The sequence below is a fragment of the Populus alba genome, chromosome 16, assembly GCF_005239225.2.
Source record: "Populus alba chromosome 16, ASM523922v2, whole genome shotgun sequence".
NCBI lineage: Eukaryota > Viridiplantae > Streptophyta > Magnoliopsida > Malpighiales > Salicaceae > Populus > Populus alba.
Window position 1 is genome coordinate 14,502,826 of NC_133299.1, and position 27,687 is coordinate 14,530,512.

Genomic DNA, 27,687 nt, shown 5'->3' on the forward strand with positions numbered 1-27,687 from the left:
TAATCTTTATTTTTTCATAATAAGCAAAGAAGTGAAATAAAGCAGTTTATATAGACAAAAATATTCAGTCTATTCCATTGTCTTGTTGGAAAATTAAAGTAGTCTAGGCCATTGTCGGAAGACTTTGGCGCTACTGGAAGTCTATGTATTGTCTTGTTTCGGTGAATTCCAGAGCAAGGTGTGGAATAGACAAGTGAAGTGGCCCATATCTGATCTGGCAACAAAGGTCATGGACCTGGTTTGGGGTTAATAGCATTAATTTAGAACAAATACTTTATTTAATTAAATGAAAATAAAAAATGAACACACTCTAGAAAGTGATTAAACAAAATTCAAGTAAAAAACAATATTATGTGGGGTTGCAAAAAAACAACGCCCACTAAAATTAAAAAATAATTTGCAATCTTATTCAAAAACCAAATCAAAATTAAACTATGTTTTATTAAAAAAGAAAAAAATTATTTATTTTATTTAATCTCAATTAAAATTGAATAACCACTAGTTCAGGCATTCTATACATATATTTAATTATTCATTTTACTTTAAAATCTAAATAAAAAAATTAAAGTTAAAAAAAGGGCTAGACAACTAGCCCATTAATAAAAAAGGCCATGAAGGTTGATATAGGGTAAAATAATTTTATTCAAAAACACTTAATAAATATATGTATAATGCCAATAAACTAATTTGTTAACTCAACACACCCCTAAAATGGTCATAAAAAATACAAAATCAAATCAAAAGAAATTTCTCGTTGAACCCTATTCTACTTTTTCAAGTAAGATAAAGGGTAAATACCTCAATGAAATACCTCTCATCAAATAAAATTCATTGACACAAATAATGACTCTTTTATAACCAAAATGTGGCCAACCAACTATTTTTCAATAAGTTTCTCTATTCTCACCCAATCACAAGAACTAAAAAATGAATAAAATAATGTTTTTGACAAAAACAAAAATGTGTCAAACAATAGGACCAAAAACAAAATTTTCCAAACGCTTAAACCATAAAATCCTAAAAACGCACTAGACAAACATTGTTTTAAACAAAAAAAAATTCATTCTTTGCCTCATACACAAATTTACTTGAATTTTAGTCTTTTTGTAGCCATTAAAACAAAACTGTTTTTCAAAATTAAGCATCAATCCAATGTCTTAGGATTTTATAGACATTTCGATATTTAGATAAAAAGTAAACCAAAATAAATTATAAAGTCTAATTCCAATCTTACGTAATGTAGAAGGATGAATTTAAATTAAATTTTTTTTTTTATGATTGACGTTAAAAAAAACAAAAAAATTTACATCACAATAAAATTACTCACATGCCACAAAGCACAATGCAATACAACAGTAAAAATCCCTCATCTTTAAGATTTTTAATTTAATTATGTTAATGAGTATTGATTGTTTTATTATGGTATTATAGTGTAGCGGGCTTGTGTCTTATATTCATTGGAAAAAAATAACATTTTAATATAAAAAATGTTTCTAATTTTTATTCAAAATACTTTTAGAAGTTGTCAAAACAAATTAAATGAGAATAGTAAATCAACTTAAATAAGTAAAAGTTTTTAATTTTTTTCTAAACTATTATTATTATTATTAATACTTTTACCAAAAGTATTTTGATAACTTTTTCCGTTTAACGAGTAAAAGGTTTTAATTTTAAAAAATCTCGGAGCAATGTATGGATTTCCTTTTCTTAAAGAGTAAAAGGTTCTGAAAACCCTTGAACTTCCTTAGAAATGATGAAAATGTCCCTGTGGCATGTGTAGCTCATGAGCGGCCACTGTTGAAGGGGGAATTTTCAGCAAGATTCCAAACCAAAAAAGGCATATTCTGGTATACCTCGATGAGATGATTCTAATAATGGTAGTGGTGGTCATTGATGGCTAATGAGAAAGAATCGACGGTTTGAAGCTTTGAGTGGCCGAAGATAACATAACCTTTCTCTAGAAATATTAGGTTGCAAAGTTGATGAAAACCAACTGAGGTTTTGCTCACGAGGAGAAGAAGAGTCTTTTTTTGGTTGTTCGACAACTTAAGGTGACCAAAGTTGGGAGATCTAAGGAGAAAGAGAATCGCCGGTGAGAGGAGAGAGAGTCTATAAGGTTTGCTAAGGTGAGGATGCGAGCATGATAATCTGGTGCACCTAGAGCTTGTGGACTGCTGATCAATTCTGAATTGATCTTTCAACTATGATTTGTTTGATTAAGAAATTGATATAACGGTCCTGATTGACATATACTTGTTTCAGTGTGATAAGATGATGGGATGCTTGGTACATCAAGTGACGCAGCGAGATAGGATCAAATGTCCTATTTTTTAAGGGTTGAAATGGATTTGGGTTTTAATCTAGTATAGTAAGCCGTATTAGATTAGATCCAATCAAGGGTTCATGACTAATACTATTAGATCTAACTATTAGGATATTTTTGATATTTTTTGAATTGTTTTAAAAAAATCAATATCTTACTATAACACGAAGAAAACCTAAAAATAAAAATAAAAACACCAATAATATCTTTGAGTTATTAACATTCATGTTAACTTCTTCTTGTTTTTTTTTTTTTTGCAAACATTTCACTAGAAGCCATTACTCAAGAGACACGACATTTATGTTCAATAAACACGACTAGAGACACTAAGTCATGTTGAAGAAAATTTTCACTTGTACCAACTTCTTTGTTGAAAAAAGGCTTTTGATTTTTATTAATTTTTGTTTTATTATATATATATATATATATGTGTGTGTGTGTGTGTGTGTAAAACTAAAACTTCAAATCAGTATTAGAAAACGCTCGTTTCAACCATTAAAAATCAATTTTGATTACCGCAAAATTAATTTCTAACACCAAAACATATTTTTTCAACTAGAATGAACTCGATAGACTTGGTTTTGAATGAAAATAGTGGTTTTGACCAAAAATGGCATGAAACTCATTTTTTATCCCAGTTGACATGGTTTGACTTGTATTGACCCGATGACATGGTTGTGACAGAAAATGACAGTTTTGACCCAAAACGGCCTGAAACTCATTTTTTACCCTGGTTGACATAATTTGACATGGATTGCCTAGTGGGATCGATTTTCATCAAAAATGACAGGTTTGATCTGAAATGGCTTGAAACTCATTTTTTGTCCTCGTCGACATGGTTTGACTCGTATTGATCAAGTAAACTCGTTTTTTATGGAAAAAAAGCGGTTGACTCTAGAAAAATATATTTTTTATTTTTAAAATTTCTCTTAATTTTTTTTTTGGATTTTTTTGAATAAAAATAGAAATAAAATAACATACAAGAAAATTTTAGAGAATCTAAAATTGGGTTATTACAAGTCCATTAGCTAGAGACTAGCTCAATCACTTCATTAGCCTAGCCATGATGCAGCCATGAAAAATCCATATTTTATTTGATGTTTTTTTCATGATTTGATCAATTATATCTATTGTCACACTCAGACATCGCGACAACCGATTAATTTTAGAGAATCCAAAATTGGGTTATTACAAAGTACATCAGCTAGAGACTAGCTCAATCACTTCATTAGCCTAGCCATGATGCAGCCATGAAAAATCCATATTTTATTTGATTTTTTTTCACTATTTGATCAATTATATCCATTGTCACAACCGGACATCACGGCGACCGATTAAAAATTAATCTTGATTGGAAAAAGAAATAAATATATGGCGTCTTGTTTTTTTAGGAGAAAAGGTCTAAGTTCAAGAAGTCGCCATCTATTATTATAGTCACTATGAACCCTAACTCGTCAACAGAGATTCTGATGGTATGGGACTGGTTACCTGAAAAGAAAGATGTTATCACCCCTTCAGTGTCTTACCTGAGACAAGCTGCATTGTTGGTTTTGTCTAAAATTGCTAAAAATATGTTCTCTTTTTTTCTTTTTCTCCCTTTTTATTCTTCCTATAATGTTCCTGACTCTAGCGTTAGTGAACAATTTATACAAATATCTCCAACTCAGGCGTTGGTAAATATTGCATAAACCAAAAAAAATTACGATATTCTTGACTCTAGCGTCAGTGAATAATTTTGCAAAAAAATTGAATTTGAAGAAGACTTTTTTCTATGCCATTTTCTTTTTATTTATCTTTTATTATTATTTGTCCTTTTTATTTGGATAGGACTAGGATGCTGGTGTTTCACATGTTCCTTTCCTTCTTTGCAAGCAAGCTTTCTGTGCTTGAAGATGAAGATGAAGAACTGCGCCTAATTGAAATGATGTTGTTTTGGGGTTGGAAATGGTTATTTCCAATATAGTCCTTGAAGTTTTCTGAATCTTTGCATTCAAACCCCTGGTCTTTTAATTTTAGAATTTAACCCCCTTATCATTGAATTAAAAAAAGCAAAAAGTATCCAAAATTGGGTTACAACATCTATAGTTATCAGGCCCGGCTCGGCAGGTTGACCCAGGACTCGAGCAACTCAAGGCCTTGGTCGGACTTGATGAAGAAGAAAATCGAGGTTGCATTTGGCCCAAGGAAACTCGAGCAGCCCTTCAGGTCAATCAAGGATCCACGTGACCCGTTGTAACCTGATAGAGACCCGTCCTTGTTTATAAATAAGAAAATAATTTTTCAAATACCTATTTGTTAAGAGGTGGAACAAATTATTCTCTTGGGTGATTGTTCCCAAAGACAAAGTAAATAATTTACTAATACCAAAACTAACATATTTATCTAAAACAAGAAAAAAAATTCATGGGTGGAGGCTCCCAAAAATAAACTAATTTTCTTTGCCTAACAAGACATAAAATTAATGTACAAACCCCTATCTTCACATATTTTTTTTTAGGTGGGTGCTCCCTAAACAAAGCATCTAAAATGGTAGTTTTAATTTTAAGGGTAAAAAAAAAAAAAAAATACTAAGGTCAAAAGGTAGGTGTTGCCTTGCATGGGAGGAGGGATAATTAGAGATTTTTCTTTTGCTCGGCCCAACCTTATGCGTGCGAGCATATCATTTTTTTTTGTTGGTTATTAGCTCATATCAAAGTTTATTATATAAATACTAGAGAAAAGTTTTAAAGTATATATATTTTATTTTAACAAGAAGAAAGTTGTGTTTTTTCAACGTAAGATAAGAAATTTTTTTTGTTTAAATACTTCAACTTAAAAGAAGAAAGTATCTTTTCAATATGGGGTTAAAAAAAATTTTAAAATACTCTTTTAAATTTATTATTTACAACATATATATCTTATATCAATATGAATTGTTTTTTTAATTTTACATATTTTTTTTAATTTTTCTGAATTGATCCAATCAACCCACATGACTCAAGATCTGATTTTTTAACCGGAACAATACTTAAACAGAGTGTAATAACTATTTTTATAGCTAATAATAAAATAAAAAAAGGAAAGCGCTCACCGACCTTCCATATCGGTTTTTCTGTATCCACTATTTATAATGGCCAAAGGAAATATTAGTAAGGAAATAGCAGTGGTCATGCCATTTCTGATTATATATATATATATATATATATATATATATATATATATATATATATATATATATATATATAAAGTAACTACTCTTTTCGTTCAATTTGGTTTTGCTTTCACAATTCATGGATTCTCTTGAACCGGACTGCACGTACGAGACTCAAAAGTCACGTGTAGAATGATGTTGAGTTCATGATATTCACACGTCTTCTCTCTCTCTCTCTCTCTCTCTCTCTCTCTCTCTATAAAAAGTCTTCCTCTGTTTTTGGTGCTAACAAAATACTCTCTCAGCTACTATTGTTATTGCTGCCAATACAATAATAATAATAATAATAATAATAAAGGAAAGCAGCTTACCAACCTTCTATTTTGGTTTTTCTGTATCAATTATTTATAAGAGGTGGAGGAATTGGTAGTTACCAAACAGCCCTTAGTTGATGGCTAAATCATTCTTCTGATTTTTTTATATATTATTATTGATATTAGCAGTCTCCATCTTCATTAAATTCCATCGCAAGATGTCACACAAACTTGTGATGTGGTCTGTCAGCCAAGTTGGCTTGAGCGTTTAACATGCTCGGAAGATATCTAATATTACCACGGCAATCATCTCATCATTCCAATGGCTAATAGCTGTTACAGAGACAATGATTGATTAAGGTAAACGTGGGAGATGGGTTGAAGACTTTAAACAGAAAGGTTATAGAGTGAATAATGGATAGTTATAGAGTTTCTTTTGTGAAGAATAAAAAAAAAATCGATTTCCATCAACTAATTTCCTTGGGGATTTCCATAATAACACTGTATTGAATGGGATAAATGTAAATTATTAACATTAATCAATTGATCTAAAAATAATATGGTGAAGGGATTTTCATAGTAATGTTGCATTCATTGCCAAATTAAACTGAAGAAACAAATTAATTTCTTTTTTTATCGCTTTAATAATTCTTTATGGAAGTGGTAGAGAAGCTGAGGAGTAAAAAATAATTAAATGGGATATTAAAGCATGCTATAAGAATATCTATTCAATTTTGAGAAAAAAGAGTTTTTCAAACGAGGCAATCCCAGATGGGTGATGAAAAATAAGATCCTCAAGAGATAAATAGAAAGAATAATATTCTAGGTAACAAAATCTAAGAAAAATCCGCAGATTTTTCTTTGTGTATATATTTAGGGTTTAACATCATGAACATCTTGTATATGCTTTTTTCTCTAGAGGATTTTATTTTACAAAAATTAAAATTTCTTATTCATATCCAGATCAATTGTCCCTGTTTTTTAATAAGAGTTAGAATCCTAAATCAAACAAGAAAGACAACATAAAATCGATCTGACATAAAGCTAAAAATTCAAAAATAACAATAAAAGTAATGAAATTAGCTCAAATATTGAGGGTCTTTCAGGGCTTTTAATAAAGCAAGAACCTGTGAAAAGGGTGCGACTCCCCTGATTGTTGTTAAGGCGAGATTTTCTATGCTGTTAAGGTGTGATTTTCTACACAAAAAATTAGCAGGAAAGCATGGCGATTTTGACGTAGACCAATGCCAGTACACAAGAAGATCAGGTCAAGCAAAGAAAGATAGAATTATAAGGTCTAATTCCAAGCCAACGCAATATAAAAGGATAAATTTAAATGAGGTTTGTTTTTTTATGATGGTGTAAAACAAGAACAAAAAAACAATTTACTATCCACAATAAAATTACTCAAAAGCCACAATGCACAATCCAAATCAACAGTAAAAATCCCTCATCTTTAAGATTTTTTAATTTAATTTTAATTTAATTATTGTAATGAGTGATTGTTCTATTATGGTATTGTAGTGTAGCAGGTTTATGTCTTATAGTCATTGAAAGAAACACATCATTTTAATAAAAACAAATGTTTCTCATTTTTATTGAAGATATTTTTAAAAGTTGTCAAAAAAAAAATTAAATGAGAATAGTAAATAAACTTAAGTAAGTAAGAGGTTTTAATTTTTGTTTTCTAAACTATTATTATTGTTATTGATATTTTTACCAAAAATATTTTGATATTATTTTTTGTTTAACGAGTAAAAGGTTTTAATTTTAAAAATCTCAGAGTAGTGTATGAATTTCCTTTTCTTAGTGAGTAAAAGTTTTAATTTTTAAATAAGAAATTTATTATTATTAATATTAGTCTAATGGAGAAGTAAACAAGGAGTGCACATAAATAGTCTTTGCTACTATTGTTATTGATGATACACATAAATGTTCTTTAAAAAAAAACAAATTCTTTCTATGGCTGGAATTTTCAACTCTAACAGCGAGTCAGTTTGTTCAATCCAGTCCCAATACACCTTTCCATGTATTTTTTCAGTTTTTTAGGATTTGTGTGCGCAAACTTTTCATGGACACAATTTTTCTATGCATACATAATTTTTACTATGCATAGTTGACACCACTTTTTATAACAATAACACTCCTCACAAAACCATAATCTTTATATTTATTGGTGAAATTTTTCATCACTATTTGTATTATCATTTCATTGGTAATTAATTAATTAACAAAATCACCGATGAAAATGCTTTGTCGGTGAATCTTTCATCGGAAATTTTTTGTCCGTTAATAAGTCCGTTTGTAATAAAAAAAAAATTATTACCGATGGATTTACTGATAGAAAAACACGCAAAAAAAATTACCCACGTCATTCCGACGGTATTTTCCTCGGAAAAATATCATATGTAATTCGGTCGGTAATTATTTAAAAATTTTAAAAAATCCATTTTACAAAACTATAAAATAATTAAATTAATATAAATCAAAACTCTATTATACTCAAAACTCTTGGAAAAAAGAAGAAGAAAATCAACTCAAACAAATTTGCAACAAATAAATAACATGAAAAAATAAATTCAACTAAAAACATTCATATAAAAAATTAAGTTGCGATTGCAATAAATTTAAAAATCCTATAAATAAATCAACTAAAAATTAATCTCATATGAAAAAAAAATCCTACAATAATATTCATACAATTATTAAGAACAAAAACAATTAAAAATAAAATAAAATAACAAATATAGTGAAAAAAAAAAGGAAAAAGGAAAATTTTACCTTAATGTGGTTGCAAGTGAAGCTAAGAAAAGAAAAAAAATTCTTAAAGTATATTAATTAAAAAAACTGAGAAGAAAGGAGAAGAATACATACTTGAGCATGGAGGAGAAGAGAAGGAGTTGAAGAGAGAAAAGAAGAGAAGAAATGGATATTGATGTTTTGTACATATGGGGAAGAAGAAGACGAAGAAGAACAAAGGAATCCCGTCTGTTGTGAAATTAAGGATTCCAGACTTTTTATTGAGGCGTTTTATAGACGATTTTACTGAAAGATAATTAAATATTAATATTTTAAATCATTTCGTTAGTGATTCCGTCTATAATATTTAATTTCAATTTTTAATTTAATAAAAAAATTTCAGAAACCGCAAATATCATTGACGACTTTCTAGTCTGTTAGTGATTCTGTCTATAATATATAATTTAAATTTTTAATTTAATTGAAATTTTTAAAAAAAACCGTCAAATAACACTAACGACTTTTCAATCTGTCTGTGATTTTGTTTTAAAGAACAGTAATTAACAGTATAATTGGGAAGTAAACAGTTCCAAAGCTCTTTGAAAAATACCAACAAAATTTTTCATTGATGATTCCCTTTGTAATTGACACGATGAACAATGTTCATAGTTTATTGACGGAATAAAATTCTGTCGGTAATTTCGTTGGTAAAAATGACATGTTATTGTTTTTTTGCATTGTTTTAATTTTTTTTTTTACTATAATACCCTTGGTATATACCAAGGGAATATATCCGTCAGTAAAATCCATCCGAAATGTACCGATGGATATATTCCCTCAGTATTTTCATTTGTATCTATCAATTTTTAAGTAGTGTCATCACTAATATTTTAACCATTAGCATTCATAGCACAACAATTATGATATGACACAATAATCAATAAAGCCACCATGGCTAGCTAATGTTAGCCCAAAAATTTCTTCATGATACGCCTCCTTCTCTATGAAAAACATTCGAGTACTGAGTGTATGAATATATCAAGTTACAAGGAAAAATCCAAATTTCATCATTGGCCAAAGCTCAACTTAGCTTTTGAAAGTCATCAATAATATGCTAGTTACGTAATAAAAGTCGTCAATAATATGCTACTCTGCCATTTTAGGCCGAGGCCATAAACTCTTCATCTTCATACATCTCTCATTGTGCATTTTCTTTCATACATATTACACTTCTCTTACACTTGGAGGCTCTCCAGTTTTTTTTAGATGAACGTCCAGCCTCCCGTTAAGTCTATCGATACACGGCATTGCTCAGTCACTCCAATGTTTTCTATTAACAAAAAAATAATTGATAAAATGAAGATTTTATTAGACTAGTAAATTAAGGGAGCTAAAAATCATAAATTAGATACTGATCTCAAAGATTTAAATATTAGGTTAGTTATGATTAAAAGAAGGTAGACATCACCTTTAAATCATCCTTTCAAATGAAAGGTTACCCTTACTTGTATTTTTTTTTATTTTATTCAAATGCTATAATATTTTGAGCTTATTAAATTATTATTTTTTTAGGTTAACGCCGGTCCTTGAAAATAGAAGTCTCGCTAAAAAATAACATCATTCCTTAAAATTATAAGACTCGTTGAAACGTTGATATTTAACCCTTAAAAGGAGAGTTATAAGTCTAAGTTGCAAAAAAAAAAATTGACATATTCCATATTTTTTTAAAAAAATTTAACATTGGTCCTTTAAAAAAAAAATGTGTCGATGAATAACATTTATTCCTGAAAAGGAAAGGAAGATTATGTCGGAATTGCTAAAAATAAGTCATATTTGAGAATTGGGCTTTGTACCTGCGCATGATGACAAGATAAATTGGGTGTTAGACCTGCATCATCATTCTTCTTTATATTTATTTCAAGTCAAAATACAAAACAATATAGATATATGTATAAAAAAAAAATATCATAAAAATCCCTAAAATTACATGAGTGCCACTATATAGGAAAAGGATTGAAAAACCCTTGAACTTCACTAAAAATGATGAAAATATCGATAGTGGCACGTGTAACAGCTCACATGCAGCCATTGTTGGAGGGGGAATTTTCAGCGATATTCCAAGCCAAAAGGGGTAGATTCTGGTGCATCTCAACGAGAGGATTCCAATAATGATGATGATGGTTGATGAAAGAGAATTGATTGTTTGAAGCTTCAAGTGGTCGAAGATGTCACAACCTTTTTTTGAAAATATTAGGCAGCAAAATCTATGAAAACCTGTTATGGGTGAAATGGAGTGAAATCGAATGAACTTCCCCTGTTGCGATTCTTAGTCTACGAGTGGTAATTTATGAAGGCTGTAATCTAGAAGATAGTGAATGGAGGAATTAATATGTGAAAAGGAATAGAAACTGTATAGAAACCAGAAATGATTCACCCGAATATTTCTTCATACGTTTCTTGCATTACAATTTCTCATCGTGTTTTCTATTCTGTTTTAACCACTTATATAACACACAATTTGGTTGTTCCGGATGTAAAGGAAACATTACATAAAGGAAATATTACTATTTATACGTGTCTTCTAACAATATTTCAGAAAATAACTAAAACGGTGTGTTTAGTCGTTAGTGCCTTCCCGCTCTGATATTTGATTTAAATCCCCAACGTTCCTGTTCTTGTCTGCCCTTCGTTTTCATCATTTGAATTGCCTTCAGTTAAGGCGTGTGACAAAACCAGTTGGGGTTTGCTCGCGAGGAGAAGATAAGTCTTTTTGTGGTTGTTTGGCAACTTGAGGTGATCAAAGTTGGGAGATCTAAAGAAAGAGAGAATTGTTGGTGAAAGGAGAGAGAGTCCATAAGGTTTGCTAAAGTGAGGATGCGAGCATGGTAATCTGGTGCACCTGGAGCTTGTGGACTGCTGATCACTTTTGAATTAATCCTTCAGCTACAATTCACTTGATCTAAAAATTGATCTGACATTATTGATTGATAGATACTTGCATCGGTGTGATAAGATGCATTAGAAGTGACATGGTAAGATAAGATCAAAGGATAGTTTTTTTTAAGGGCTGGGATGGATTTACGTTTTAATCTAGTGTGGTAAGCATATTAGATTATATCCAATCAAGGGTTCAGAACTAATACTATTAGATCTAACAATTAGGATATATTTGGTATTTTTTGAAATGTTTTAAAAAAATCAATATCTTACTAGTGCAAAGAAAAACTAAAAGAAACATCAACAATATCTTTGAGTTATTAACGTTCGTATTAATTTTCTTCTTCTTTTTATGCAAACTTTTCGGTGGAAGCCATTGCACATGAGACACGGCATTTATGTCCAAGAAACATGACAAGAGAGACGGAGTTGTCTTGAAGAAAATTTTCACTTGCAACAACTGCTCCATTAAAAAAAAAAATTGTATTATTAATTTTTGTTTTATTATATATATATATATACATATATATATATGGGTAAAACTAAAAACTCAAATCAGTATTAGAAAAAGTTCATTTCAACAGTTAAAAATCAATTTTGATTATCGAAAAATTAATTTCAAACACCGAAAAATATTTTCCAATCAGTATCAACCCGGTGGACCTGGTTTGGATCAAAAATAACAGTTTTGACCTAAAATGACTTGAAAATTATTTTTTTTATCCTGGTTGACATGGTTTGACTCATATTGACCCGATGACATGGTTTTGACAGAAAATGACAGTTTTGACCCAAAACGGCCTGAAACTCATTTTTTACCCCGGTTGACATAATTTGACATGTATTGCCTAATGGGATCGATTTTCATAAAAAATAACAGGTTTGATCTGAAATGGCTTGAAACTCATATTTTTTCCTTGTCGACATGGTTTGACTCGTATTGACCAAGTGAACTCGTTTTTTATGGCAAAAAAGCGGTTGACTCGAGAAAAATATATTTTTTATTTTTAAAATTTCTCTTAATTTTTTTTGGATTTTTTTGAATAAAAATAGAAATAAAATAACATACAAGAAAATTTTAGAGAATCTAAAATTGGGTTATTACAAAGTCCATTAGCTAAAGACTAGCTCAGTCACTTCATTAGCCTAGCCATGATGCAGCCATGAAAAATCCATATTTTATTTGATGTTTTTTTCATGATTTGATCAATTATATTCATTGTCACACTCAGACATCGCGACGACTGATTAATTTTAGAGAATCCAAAATTGGGTTATTACAAAGTACATCAGCTAGAGACTAGCTTAGTCACTTCATTAGCCTAGCCATGATGCAGCCATGAAAAATCCATATTTTATTTAATGTTTTTTTTCATGATTTGATCAATTATATCCATTGTCACAACCGGACATCGCGGCGACAATTAAAAATTAATCTTGATTGGAAAAATAAATAGATATATGGCGTCTTGTTCTTTTAGGAGAAAAGGTCCAAGTTCAAGGAGTCGCTACCTATACCTATTTTTATTATAGTCACTAGGAACCCTAACTCGTCAACAGAGATTCTGATGGTATGAGACTGGTTATGTGAAAAGAAAGATGTTATCACCCCTTAAGTGTCCTACCTGAGACAAGCTATATTATTGGTTTTGTCTAAAATTGCTAAAAATATGTTCTCTTTTTTTTCTTTTTCTCCCTTTTTATTCTTCCTATAATGTTCCTAACTCTAACGTTAGTGAACAATTTATATAAATATCTCCAACTCAAGCATTGGTAAATATTGCATAAACCAAAAAAATTACGATATTCTTGACTCTAGCGTCAATGAATAATTTTACAAAAAAAATGAATTTGAAGAAGACTTTTTTCTATGCCATTTTCTTTTTATTTATCCTTTATTATTTGGATAGGACTATGATGCTGGTGTTTCACATGTTCCTTTCCTTCTTTGCAGGCGAGCTTTCTGTGCTTGAAGATGAAGATGAAGAACTACGCCTGATTGAAATGACGCTATTTTGGGGTTGGAAATGGTTATTTCCAATCTAGTCCTTGAAGTTTCCGAATCTTTGCATTCAAACCCCTAGTCTATTAATTTTAGATTTTAACCCCCTTATCATTGAATTAAAAAAAGCAAAAAGTGTCCAAAATTGGGTTACAACATCCATAGTTATGAAGCCTAGCTCGGTGGGTTGACCTAGGACTCGAGCAACTCAGGGCCTTGGTCAGATCTGATGAAGAAGAAAATCAGGGTTGCATTTGGCCCAAGGAAACTCGAGCAGCCCTTCAGGTCAATCAAGGACCCACGTGACCCGTTGTAACTTGATAGATACTCGTCCTTTTTTATAAACAAGAAAATAATTTTTCAAATACCTATTTGTTAAAAGGTGGAACAAATTATTCTCTTGGGTGATTGTTCCAAAGACAAAGTAAATAATTTACAAATACCAAAACTAACATATTTATCTAAAACAAGAAAAAAAAATTCATGGGTGGGGGCTCCCAAAAATAAACTAATTTTCTTTACCTAACAAGACAGAAAATTAATGTACAAACCCCTATCTTCACATATTTTTTTTAGGTGGGTGCTCCCTAGACAAAGCATCTAAAATGGTAGTTTAATTTTAAGGTTAAAAAAAAAAATACTAAGGTCAAAAGGTAGGTGTTGCCTTGCATGAGAGGAGGGGTAATTAGAGTTTTTTTTTTGCTCGGCCCAACCTTATGCGTGCTAGCATATAACTTTTTTTTTTTTGTTGGTTATTAGTTCATATTAAAGTTTATTATATAAATACTAGAGAAAGTTTTATTTTTTTCAATATACGATTGAAAGACCATTAGTATATATATTTTATGTTCACAAGAAAAAAGTTGTGTTTTTTCAATGTAAGATAAGAAACTTTTTTTGTTTAAATATTTCAACTTAAAAGAAGAAGATAGTATCTTTTCAATATGGGGTTAAAAAAACTTTTTAAAATAATCTTTTAAATTTTATTATTTACAACATATATAGTTTATATCCATATGAATTGTTTTTTAATTTTTTTATGTGAAATATTAAAATCTTAACTATTTTTTTTAATTTTCTTGAATTGATCTAGATCAACCCAAGTGACTCAAGACCTGATTTTTTAGCTGGATCAATACTTAAACGGGTTTAATAACTATTTCTATAGCTAATAAAAAAAGGAAAGCGCTCACCGACCTTCCATATCGGTTTTTCTCTATCCACTATTTATAAAGGGCAAAGGAAATATTAGTAAGGAAATAGCCCTTAGTTGAGTGGTCATGCCATTTCTGATTAAAAAAAAAAAGTAACAATTTGGTTTTGCTTTCACAATTCATGGATTCACTTGAACCGGACTGCACGTACGAGACTCAAAACTCACGTGTAGAATGATGTTGAGTTCATGATATTCACACGTCTTCTCTCTCTCCCTCTCTCCATAAAAAGTCTTCCTCTGTTTTTGGTGCTAACAAAATACTCTCTCAGCTACTATTGTTATTGCTGCCAATACAATAATAATAATAATAATAATAATAAAGGAAAGCAGCTTACCAACCTTCTATTTTGGTTTTTCTGTATCAATTATTTATAAGAGGTGGAGGAAATGGTAGTTACCAAACAGCCCTTAGTTGATGGCTAAATCATTCTTCTGATTTTTTTATATATTATTATTGATATTAGCAGTCTCCATCTTCATTAAATTCCATCGCAAGATGTCACACAAACTTGTGATGTGGTCTGTCAGCCAAGTTGGTTTGAGCGTTTAACATGCTCGGAAGATATCTAATATTACCACTGCAATCATCTCATCATTCTAATGGCTAATAGCTGTTACAGAGACAATGATTGATTAAGGTAAACGTGGGAGATGGGTTGAAGACTTTAAACAGAAAGGTTATAGAGTGAATAATGGATAGTTATAGAGTTTCTTTTGTGAAGAATGAAAAAAAAAATCGATTTCCATCAACTAATTTCCTTGGGGATTTCCATAATAACACTGTATTGAATGGGATAAATGTAAAAATATTATCATTAATCAATTGATCTAAAAATAATATGATGAAGGGATTTTCATAGTAATGTTGCATTCATTGCCAAATTAAACTGAAGAAACAAATTTCTTTTTGTTATCGCTTCAATAATTCTTTATGGAAGTGGTAGAGAAGCTTAGGAGTTAAAAATAATTCAATGGGATATTAAAGCATGCTATAAGAATATCTATTCAATTTTGAGAAAGAGAGTTTTTCAGACGAGGCAATCCCAGATGGGTGATGAAAAATAAGATCCTCAAGATAAATATAAAGAATAATATTTTAGGTAACAAAATCTAAGAAAAAACCCCAGATTTTCCTTTGTATATATATTTAGGGCTTAATTTCATGAACATCTTGTATGTGCTTTTTTATTTTGAAGATCTTATCTTAAAAGGATTGAGATTTCTTGTTCATATCGAGATCAACTATCCCTGTTTTTTATAAGAGTTAGAATCCTATATCAAACAAGAAAGACAACATAAAATCGATCTGAGATAAAGCTAAAAATTCAAAAATAAAAATAAAAATTGAGGATCTTTCAAGGTTTTTAATAAAACAAGAAATATTAACCTATGGAAAGGACATGATTGACTACCCTTGATTGTTGTTAGGGCAAGATTTTCTATGCTCGTTGCGGGTTTGCCAATTACTCGTTTACACCAAAAAAAAAAAAAAGCAGGAAAGCATGGCGATTTTGACTTAGACCAGAGCCAATACACAAGAAGATCATGTCAAGCAAAGAAAGACAGAGAATTGTTACCAAAATTATATTTTATTTATGAAAATTTTTTTCTATGATATGCAGCTTTTTAAATAGGTTAGAAACTAGCATTTGCAACGTATAAGAGTTAGAATCCTAAATCGAAAGACAACAATATAAAATCTAAAATAAAGCTAAAAATTCAAAAATAAAAATGAAAATAATAAAATTAGCTCAAATATTGAGGGTCTTTCAGCGCTTCACATGATTTAAATAGAATATATACAAATCTCCTACATGAAATACACACTCATCTTTGTGTTAAAGTTCTCTTTGCGAATTACGATCGATCGAGGATTCTAAGCAAAATTACATTAGTTAGAGTAAAATCAAACGAGGAAATACTCTGTAAGGTTGGGTTGAGAAAAGTCACATGTTCAAGCTATAATTAAAATGGTAAGAATTAAATTAACAGTAATTAAAAAAAAAAAAAAAGGAAATAATCAAACACGCGTCAACACCATTAACACAAAGATGTTGGGCTTGGTTTTGAGCCCAGGTTATACTCCTTGACAATGCCCTTCTCTTCTCCGGTTGGGCCTTTTCTTTTCCTTCATTTCTTTTTTTCTTTTTCTACCCGATTGGGTCATCTATCTTCTTCTTTTCCTTTCTTCTTTGCTGCCCTGTCGGGCCCTCTTTTTTTATTCTTTCTTTGCTGCCTGGTTGGGCTTTCTTTTACTCCTGTTATTTGGGCTTAATTTTGTAGCCCTTTCACTATATATTAAATATTTTTAAACGAAAACTCAGGTATTTAAAATTAAAATTAAGAAAAGGTGGAACTCAAGAGATCTGGCTTGGAAATCTAACTCGTTGTGTAAAAAAATAACCCTGCTTTAAGCAAAATTCGACACTTTCCTGATGCATTAGGGACCTAATTGAAAACATTGATAGTTTGGGATCTAATCGAAGATCAGTTCATAGTCGGTTACTAAATTGAGATTTTATATGAAACTATAAAGGGGAGATTATTTGTCCGTTTACTGTTGTGCCCAGTTCGAGCAACAGGGGATTCTGAACTGAGAGGTTCGTTTGCCCTTTCTTTTTGTTGGGTTTCGGATGAAATTCCTGTTTTTTTTTTTAGTTGCTATTATACTCTTTTTCAATTTTTTACATTTATAATCTTAGATTATGTTTCTTTTCTTTAAATTTTTACTCTTTTTTATCTAGTTTCCATTCTTTTAAATTCGATCTATAAGGGATAAATCATTGAATTGAGTGGTATTTTTGCTTTTTAGATATAGAAGAGGAAGAAGATGGAAGCAGAGTTGATAAATGCAGAGCTGGTGTTGCCAACACACTTCAGTTTCAAGAGGATACAGATATATGAGAAATACCCAAAGGGACAACCAAGAGGCCGTTGGAAACACCTTAAGCAGATTCTTCAGGCTGAAAATTATCAGAATTGCCCTCCAGATGAACCCAACTGTAAGCTCCTCATTTAAGAACAACCTCCGCCATTTCCTAGCTTCTCTTTTTTTCTTTTCTTACTTTAATTTGAAGTCTGGTTGTGATTTGTTTGATATATAGCTGAAAAAGTTATCCTTTGGTAATTTTCTTGGATGAAGAAAGGGAAGCCATTATTTATTGCATTAGCATTCCATTGTTTCAGTGTTTGTGAGTTCCTGGGCCCACAAAAGGTGAAATTTGAAGGGAAAATGTAATGGTGATTATTTTGTACAATGGTAGCGCCGAGGTGTTTTATAGAGGATTCTTGTGTTCTGCCCGTTGTTCAACAAATAAATTGCATGGTTTAAGTTGGATTTTTTAACATGTTTCTGCAGATGGTTGTTTTTTTGTTTTTCTTTTTTAAGGTTTTAGTTTTTTGTATTGATAAATTTGATATTATGTTAGGCTTGATAAGAGGTTAAATTACCTTTGCTGTTTTTCCCCCCTCTTGCAGATGTTAATCTTGAGTCACCACCCTCCATGCACCCACCTTTGAGAATATGCGATATTACAGGATTCGAGGTGCGTGTTTCTGTTGAGATGTGTTTGGTGCTTGAACTGGCAGATGAAATTCATCATTATTTCTAGCTCATTTGCGAATAATGTGGCCAACTTGAAAATGTCATATAAATCAGATCATGAATGAATGAGTCAATCACTGGCATTAGATTTAAATTTTAATGGATTGAAATTTAGAAATGTCTGGTAAATTTAGAAATATCTTTGAGTGTCATCACTGGTTATTTTCATCAGTTGATTCATATCCTTCTGAAGTCCTTTTTATTTTGAGTGTCGGGAGGAAGAGCTACTTACTTTGTGCGTCAAAACCTTGCTTGTTGAATATTTGGGGGTCTCAAATTGAGAGAGAATCATCAGCTGTTAATGATAATCTGCATTTTATTCCTCGCCTGCTATTCAGCTAAGATACACCTGCTGTCATTGAGGAGTAGGATTAAAGTTTCAAATGTTCTTTAGCTTGTTCAGTGGAATTGAGGATTAAAGTTTCAAAAATTCCAGAATTAAATCGAGCACTGGTTTCTTTTACTTGACTTCATTGGCCATGGCTTTTTTTTTTGTTAGTTGCATGGTGAATCTTTTTTTGGTTTTGAATATCATGAACTTATTGGTTGCTGTGGATAAATAACTTGGTTGTCCTATTGCCAGTTCAAATTTGGACACTACAAACTATTGGTTGAGAAAAAACAATTGAAGGCTAGATTTGTTTGGCTTCATCTAACCTAAATATAATCCTTTAACTTGAAGGAGGCTTTCCGATCAATTTGCATCGTCTAAGTACCTCATCAACTTTCTCTTAGAGTGAGAAGATTATTATGAGCTGTCCATCATTCTTCATATTATGCATTGCCATAATTTGGTTGAGCTACTCTGTTAGTCAGTTGAGCTACTCTGTCTCTTAGTTTTTGAGCTCATCACTTATAATTTGGTTGAGCTTGAGCTTGTTTACATCCGTACAAGCTTATTGTCTTGATGAAATTGAGGATGGAGGTAGAGTTCCAACAATTGCATAACTCAGACTAAGAACTGGTTCCTGTTTCCTGCTTGGCAATGTTCTTTATTATGTTATTACATGTCACATCATATTTGTAGCAATATTCTGAGGATGAATTACATCGGAGTACTCTATTGCTTGTTAGAAATGTGAAAACTGGAAGTTAGTGGTTGGGGAAAAATTCTAAGATAGATTTGTTTGACCAGATTTAACATGTAATCTTGCAACTTTGATGAAGCAAATGTGCCCTGGGATGTCCTGGTACGCATCTTTGAAGGTGCCCTGGGATGTCCTACAACTAGATTCCTAATATGTCTGCGTTTGTTTAGCTGGAAGAAGCCATGGTGCTGAAGTTTAGATTGTTCAGGATTGAGCATGGCGTTCAAGATCGTGCTGACCTTGTTAAATGTTTATGTTGGTATACGAAATTGAAAAGTAAAGAGCCTAGCTATCCTCTGTTCTTGAGTAGCTTGACACTTAGACACCTTATGTTATAAATTCCATTCATCCCATCAAATACAGATTGAACATGCAATGATTAACTGCTACTATCTTGAATGCTATCTGAAACAATATGGAATAGTATACCAATCTCTTTACAGACCCTCTTACACATAGCGAATTCTTCTGCAGGCACCTTACCATGATCCAAGGACCAACCTCCGTTATGCAAATACTGATGTCTTCAAACTCGTGAGATCACTCCCAAATGAGCATGTGCAAAGGTATCTTGCATTGAGAAATGCAGCCGTTACTCTGAAATAACTTGCAAGAATTCGCCTTGACAATGCCAGCCTGCTCCTGTTTCTGTTTCTGCATGAGATAGGGTCGAGCTATTAAATAGTTTAGCTCGAAGAGATGCATATTTATTGTTATTTGTGATCTGTACTGTGGTGAGAGTAAACATGATTAATTGCACCGAACTATGTTTTGGAATTTGTCGGAATATCTCCCCTCTCTCCTTTTCGCTCGAGCTGATTTGATGTAAACCAACCATTGTCTGTAGCTTAGGTAACTGGATCATTTATGGATATTGGCCGTTTGGCAGGCTTGCTATATCATGCAGTTGATAGGTTCTTGAATTGTGCATGGCATTAAAAACTAGTGCAATTGCCTATGAAATCATCTCCACCCTTGCTCCCAACATTTCTATGTTTTTCCACTTGAATTACATCATTGCCAACATCTCTCGGTTTTGTTGGTTGAGTTTATACAGTGACCCTCCTTTTGTTTGGTTAACGCTGTTCAAATAAAGTACATCCATCGATAGAATCACCTAGTATCTTTAGTGATTTTGGGCAAAGGCAGAGCTGCCTCGATCTATAAACGAAAACACCAAAGCTTCCAAAATTCCAACTGTTGGCGTTACAAACCTTAAGTTTCCATGCTCTGAAAATGAATTTAGTTGACATGGCTGGTAAAAACACGTCCTTTTGTTGAGGATGAGCTCAACGTAAGTAAGCCGTAAAGGTAGCTGCACGAATACATTTTTTCCTTCACTAAATTGTGTTATTGATTGAATTAAATGTAAATTGTGATGGCACTGTTTCTTTATTCAAGATGATGCACCAAATCTATCCCCAATGATATTGCTTTCGGTGGGAATTTGTGTGTGGTGATAAATTTATGACAGTACAGTATCAGTGACTAAGCTATGCAGTACCATCGAACACCATGTCCCATGCCGGACTGATCATTTGATGATTTGAAAATACCATCGTGCCTTGTGCCAAACACAGGTCATCATCACATAGCTAAGAAAGAACCCTAACTTACAATGCCCTTTTTTATTTGCTTCAATTTAGTGGAAATTCAATAGTGCATGATCACATTCAAGTAGGTCTTCTTGAACATTTTAATCTTTTTTTGCTTTTCTTTTTTCCTGACAGGATGACCTCCGACAATTTAAAAATAAGCAGACATAAAACAAAACAGAAATTGAAAACCCAGATAGTTAGGATGAAACTCTATGGTCATCATCCTCTCAGAAGTTACAACTTGGAGCAGTTGCCAGCAGCTGTTGTATCATAAACTTTGAGGAAGAATCGTGCCCTGGGGATGGATAACTTAGCCTCGAGAATAGTGCCAAGGGTAGCGATCAGATTCCTCTTGACTTGTTTGGTAATCCCACCCATCGACACTATCTCTGCGTACGCAGCTGGTTCTTTGTTTCCATTGAATGATATGCCCAAGGTTCCTTTAAGTATGACCATCACAAGCTGCATAGATATTCAAGAACATAAAAATTAAAAGAAAACAACTGGTTAACGTGATGAACGTTTTAGATTTTGCCTAGACACGCAAGATTTGATCAAATTAGCCGGCGGCTGCATCGTTCAAAGTATCTTCCACAAGATACACGCTCGCAGACAACACCTGCTATTCCTTTCCTGTATAGCATGCGAAGAATTTGCATGCTTCCAATAATTCTTGTCGAATGATGTCATTGTGGAGGAGCTATCATGACTTCTGTGGCATATGTCATCTTCTGTGCAGCCAATAAGCACTCTTTTTGCTAATGAACGAGCACGTAGCTCAATAGGCAGTAAAATCCTCCACGCTCTAGACTTTTCTTTGACAATGGCGATACTCTAGGACCACTTTTAGCCAGGCCCGCACATCACGAGTATATTCATGAGAAATTTATTATTTACGTTTTTTAAAGAAACTTCAATATTGTACGATAATATAAAAGTATATAAATCCTATCAACATCCAAGCTAAGCCTAAGGTGCATCCTTATCTTCCATTTAGGTAAAGCTCTTCTATTCTTTTTGTAGCAAAAATTAAGCAACCCGTCACGTTCAAGAGTTGAAAGTTGGGTGGGAGTTTTTTCGAGCTTAGACTTTAAAGAAAAACAACAAATATTTCAATATATTTTTATATAACTAAATATGTTTTGCATATGTCCCTGCATTCCGAGTTATACCAAGGAATTTATCTCAGGAAAAAAAAATAATTTTTGAAGCAGTTCTAGCAGCACGACAAGGAGTCGTAGGTGGCTTATAATTTTCGATAAAAAAAACTAGGTTGGATTGATGCAAGTCGTAGGTGTGAGAGTGACATCATATGTTAAAAAATTTACCCATTTTAACTACTTCGGAGCTTCTTGTCGTCATGCTGGAGAGTGGACAGTCATTCATTTGTCCGTTCACATTTGCTTTCTCGCTTCAACATTTTTCACATACATACCCAGCCGTGAAGCCAAACAAGTTCTCGACATGGCCACTTTACCCACCAAGTATTTATGATTATTTTTTAAATAATTTTTTATATCAAAATATATATTAATAATTTTTTATTTTTTTAAAAATTATTTTTGATATTAGTATATTAAAATAATTTAAAAAATACTAAAATCATGTTAATTTAAAATACAAAAACAAACAATAATATACTATTACAGCTACAATACACTCGAGTGCCTGTAATGTCGACAGCTACAGCCATTGATGCCAAAATGTCCTTTGACCCTCAGCCCACTAAGGAGACCTTTTTCTTGCTGTGTCCACTCAGAGAAGTTACAGCAAAGCAACAATAAGTCCAATAATGCTGAGGAAACAACTTGCAATTATTACTCGAAGACAAAACGATGTGGTTAGGTGACGGCTTACTTCTCTCGTAGTGCCCGAGTTCATCAGTTCTTATCCTATGATCTCTCAAGCATCCATTTTTGTCCGTCGGCCAGGTGCATGCGTGTGGGTGTTTGTTAAATGGATTGACTGTGTCTCCTTCGCTCTAGACGGCTAAAAATCATTGGTGGTCCCTTTACTTTTCGCATGTATTTAACTAGATCATGTGCTTTAAATCTGGTTAAATTAACCCCTAAAGTTCATGTTAAAGGCAGTTTAAGGTTCTCCATCCAATCCCCTTACAGCATGTGGCATTCATCTAGCCATTCAATTCATAACCAAGTTGGATGGAATCACCGTTAACTGAAGGAGGGGAGGTATATTTGATCAAATTTATGACAGGGTGTTTGGCTTGGCCGAATCTGTAACCTAGAAGGACCACGCAAGATTCTTGCCAAATCTTGACCGGCACTGCTCACTTCTTAGCCAAGTTGCCTTTTTTTTAATTTTAAAGAAAGGAAAGAAGGTTGGTTTTCTGTACGTCAGGTGGTTAACCCTTCCTTCATCTGGGAAAAATTAACGGAAAACAAGATAAAATGGCCATGGCTCCTCGGCATTACCCAAAAAAAAAACTTGGATTCAACTTCAAAAAAATGCCCCAGAAATCGAAAATCAAATCCGAAACTATCTTTGCAAGTTGGGTCGAATGGGTTAGGGAGGGTAAAGGGAACGCGATCCTTATTGGAAGGTATCAGATTATTTAACTTTCCATTGGAGAAAGTGGCCTCCTTAAAATACTAACATTAAAAACAATTAAGCAACCGATCCTTCTTTCACCTTTAAGGGTCACCATTAAAGGAAATCAACACACAAACTGGGCTGCAGGCCGACATACCAAAGGGAACAAGGCATGCATTTGGAGGCCACAGAATTCGAACATGAACAAGCAGAAGAAATTGAAGGAAAAGAGAGATGAAGGGATAGAGAGTGTTTACATGTTCAGGTCTTCCGATGATGGAAGCAACAGCTTTTGTGGCCTCGGAAAAGATGGGATCCTTATCAACGTCGTCGAGGTTGACATTGGTGGAGATATAAAGGCAAGGCATCTTATCTGAATCTGATCTTTGTGTCTCAGCCCAGTTCTTGCTTCTTCTTCTTCGTTGTAAGAGAACAAATATGCGTGAGAGAAAAGTTCTGTCACCAAAAAGATCAGGGACCTGGAAATCCACACTTGTTGCTTCAAAATCTGAGGCTTAAACCCTCCTTATATAACTGAGGAAGGAAGAGTTTCAAAATCAAGAAATCCCACACTTGCCCCTGCCCTTATTTCACTGTCTGGAAGCACAAAGCTCGAGCTGGATTGGCAAGGATATATGCAGGAGGATGGCAGGACCTGGACCACGCCAGAAGGCAAAAAAGTTGTGCTGTACAAGATTGATCAAGTTACAGGATCAAGTCTAAGTACAGTTTATGTATTGGAGAATTAGACTTATTTTGATGTTATTGTGTGATTAGTCTCTGATCAAAAACTTGAACGATTCCAACCTTTTAAATCAAACAAATCGGACTTTGAGGTTGCTTCCACCCACCACAGTATTGGGTTTTTTTTTTTTTTTTCCCCTCCCAGTTGATATAATTTAGCCCATTATAATATTCTTATTAATTTTAGGAGGTCTCGAATTCAATTTTCTCTTTTATCATCTATCTGTCGTTTCAAAATAAACCTAAAAAAAGTAATCATTTATACTTATGCTTGGTTTTTATAATAACATCAAAATCTCTTATTCTAAGATTCAAATATTTAAGAGATTATATTTATATTCTCTTCGTTTATTTTAAAAAAGAAACCTTACTATTTCTATAAAACACAAAATTACTTGTTCTAGAGTATTGACAGCATTAGTTCCTTTTAAAATTATAACACATAAAAGATTATTTAAGATAAGCCTAGAATGCATAAATTTAAAATTTATAACAAAATGCAAAATAAAATTCAAGACATACATGCTTTCAATGTAAATATAATAAAAAGAATATTAACATGTATATTAAGCATATATTCAAACTTGATATATTCAAAATCTTTGCATGCATATTAATAATAAAAATAACACTATTTAAATTTAAAATAAAAAAAATACTTGATAAAAACTCTTTATTCACTCCTTTCTTTTTTATAGTGAATTTTAAAAATTAAAGAATTAATAAGAATTAGTTATCATCATTATCAATATTTAATTATCTAACATAAATCAAGAATGAGGTCCAGAAAAACTAAATGTTATTTAAGATTAATTTTCCATTCACTTATAATTAATTGATTTAATTAAATCATATTAATGAAACAAATTTTCAACATGTTTAATAATAGATATAATTAGTGTGGTCGCACTTCTAAATCTAACGTCTATTTTTGTGTCATTTTATTTAGTTTTGGGTTTAATTTATTTCTTTTTTATTTTGTTTCATGCTCTTCTTGCGGATATATATAATGGTTATTGTTTCAAGATTTTTAATAAGGTTTTGCATCAAGATTTATTTTATAATAATATCGATATTTTTTTTAATATCTATGAATATATGTTTTTGATGTTTTATTGGATTAACTTCGGGTGGTTGACATGAAGAAGCCATTTCATTTTTATTTTTTTTTTTAATAATGATATAGATATTATTTTGGCAAAAAAGAAAGAAATGAGTGCATTTCCGATGATTAAGATTTTAGAAAGTCAAAGTCTCATATATATTAAATAGGATCTCACTTCTGAATCCAATAAATCTAATAATTGAATGTCCTCAATTAGTGAATTTGGAAAGAAAATTTTGATAAGCTTAGCCCTACTTTTTGGTTTATATCAAGAAAATAAAAAGATTTAAGAAGCAACCACGAAGCGAAAGTCCCATTATATAGGAAGATAGAAGAAAGAATATAAAAATGAATATCATGATAAATGTTTCAGTAAAAACAATTAGTGTATATATAGATTTTTTTTCTTTAGATTTAGTTTTTATTTTTCTATTACTATTTATTTTATTTAAAATAATTTATGAAACTAAAAAAAATTAATTTCATTCTCTTTTAATTTTTTTTATTTATCATATCTAGTTTCTATTTTTTAAATTGTTATTTATTTTTTAAAATATTTTATAAAATTAAAAAACAATTCAATTACATCCTTATACAGTTTTTTTCATTTATCTGATTTAGTCTCTATTCTTTTAATAAACTTGAAAAAAAAATATTTTTCAACTCATTTTATATAGCATAGCCAAATATAAAAAAATATTCTCTGATTTATTTTTTATAATACTATAAAATGTCAAAAAACAAATTTATTTTTTTAAAATCTATTTTTCATAAAAATCACTTTCACATAACGATTTGTTTTTTAAACAAGCACATCAATCGGTGTGTTAATAACATTGCATCTTTGACGCCCAACATATATATGAAGGGAACATCACAAATGTAGAGGACATCTCATTGTATTTATGTCGGGATCAAAAACTAAAATACTTTTTAAAAAATGTGACTAATGCATGTAGACGTGACACCTCTTTACAAAATTAGTAATGAGACTCGAACTGAATTTTTAGACTAAATAACTTTTATTTTACAATCCCCTTGAAAATAATTATATTGTTAGTTGAAAATTATAAATACAACTTCCATATTAACTCATTGCTATAGTTAAAATAATAAGTATTTCCAACAAATCTTTGCTTGTGCAAACTAGATAAGTTGTTTTCTATCATCCTTTTACAAATAATACGTATTTCCAACAAATCATTGCTATAGTTTTCTATTTTTATTTTCTATATGATTTTTTTTGTAATTCAATTATTTTTCTTTTCAATTAAATATATGTAATTTTAAACTGTTGGTGATATCTCCCATAAACAGGCATGTGCCTTTCTTATTGTGAAGCCTCTACTCACAAAATTGAAAACAAAATCAAAAGTTGAAAATATATAACAAATAAAAAGAAGATTTTTCATTTTTATTAGCAGACCTTGTTCTATCAAGAAACCTTAAAATCATAAACCCAAAAATAATAATAATAAATTAAAAGAAAGAGAGTAACATCATGTTTAAGGTGCGGAATTTCTCATTTTTATTGAGTTTTTCAAGCTCCCGTGTTTTAGAATTTATTAATAAACCACCAAAAAAAAAGGGGGGGGGGATGGGAAATTATCCTCATAAAACACCGCCTCCATCTTTCTTTCTTTCTTTTTATTATTATTATTAAGTGATTTATTATTATTATTAATCTCTTTTCTGTTTCAAAATTAGATGCTAATATCTAGTAAATCTTTAGTGAATAAAATAAAATTAATCAGCATAGTTTTAGAAGTAGAATATTAAAGCTGGAGATTGAGGTTTGGATGTAGTATTCATTAAAAAAATTATAAAAAATAAAAAAATTAATTTTTTATTATTGAGTTTTATGTATAAATAAATTATACCTAACCACAACTTCAACCAATAAAAATAAAATAAATACACCCTAAATAGCTTTAGCTTGTATGCTCACAAGATCTCGAAAGTTACTGTAATCTATCTTTCAAAACTATCGAGCCTTAAAAGCGTTGCGACTTTTTCAGATTCGTCCACCGAGCTAAGATCAAAATGTTCATTGTTGGATCAAGCAAGATCTCTGCACTCATTAGAAAAAAATGCCATTATCGGGTCAAAAGGACAAACAATACACAACAATTAGTCTTTTAAGAGTTTGTTTGTTTCTCTCTCCTTATGGTTCGCCATCGTCTATTATAGCCTGGAGCCCAGAACAAGCTTAGTATTTTTAATATAGCTGTCGGATTCGGCCGGGTCTAACTCGGCTAGGAGCTCGGGTTGCTAGATCAATACAAAATAATTGGACAAAAAATTAAAAAATTAAAATAATATAATTTTAGGTAA

At 31.3% G+C, this 27,687-nt stretch overlaps 1 protein-coding gene and 1 non-coding gene across 3 annotated transcripts; one reads left to right on the plus strand and one right to left on the minus strand.

Annotated features, from left to right (window-relative positions):
• The first annotated feature begins 15,167 nt into the window (after nt 1–15,167).
• Nucleotides 15,168–20,276, plus strand: LOC118056152 (protein EIN6 ENHANCER-like). Of its 2 annotated transcripts, none has more exons than XM_073405361.1 (4): nt 15,168–15,299; nt 17,474–17,663; nt 18,139–18,206; nt 19,828–20,276. In XM_073405361.1, exons 2-4 carry the CDS (start codon nt 17,492–17,494, stop codon nt 19,957–19,959), a joined length of 372 nt encoding a protein of 123 aa, XP_073261462.1. In that variant the 5' UTR covers nt 15,168–15,299; nt 17,474–17,491; the 3' UTR covers nt 19,960–20,276. The 2 variants fall into 2 exon arrangements, with proteins under 2 accessions (XP_073261462.1, XP_034924165.1); XM_035068274.2 differs by lacking the exon at nt 15,168–15,299 and adding an exon at nt 17,020–17,261.
• A 680-nt stretch (nt 20,277–20,956) lies between these two features.
• Nucleotides 20,957–24,470, minus strand: LOC118056153 (uncharacterized). The gene is made up of 2 exons (XR_012168225.1): nt 23,762–24,470; nt 20,957–21,413 (listed from the first exon to the last, which is right to left on the minus strand). It is a non-coding gene; the product is annotated as an uncharacterized protein (transcript).
• Nucleotides 24,471–27,687: the final 3,217 nt, after the last annotated feature.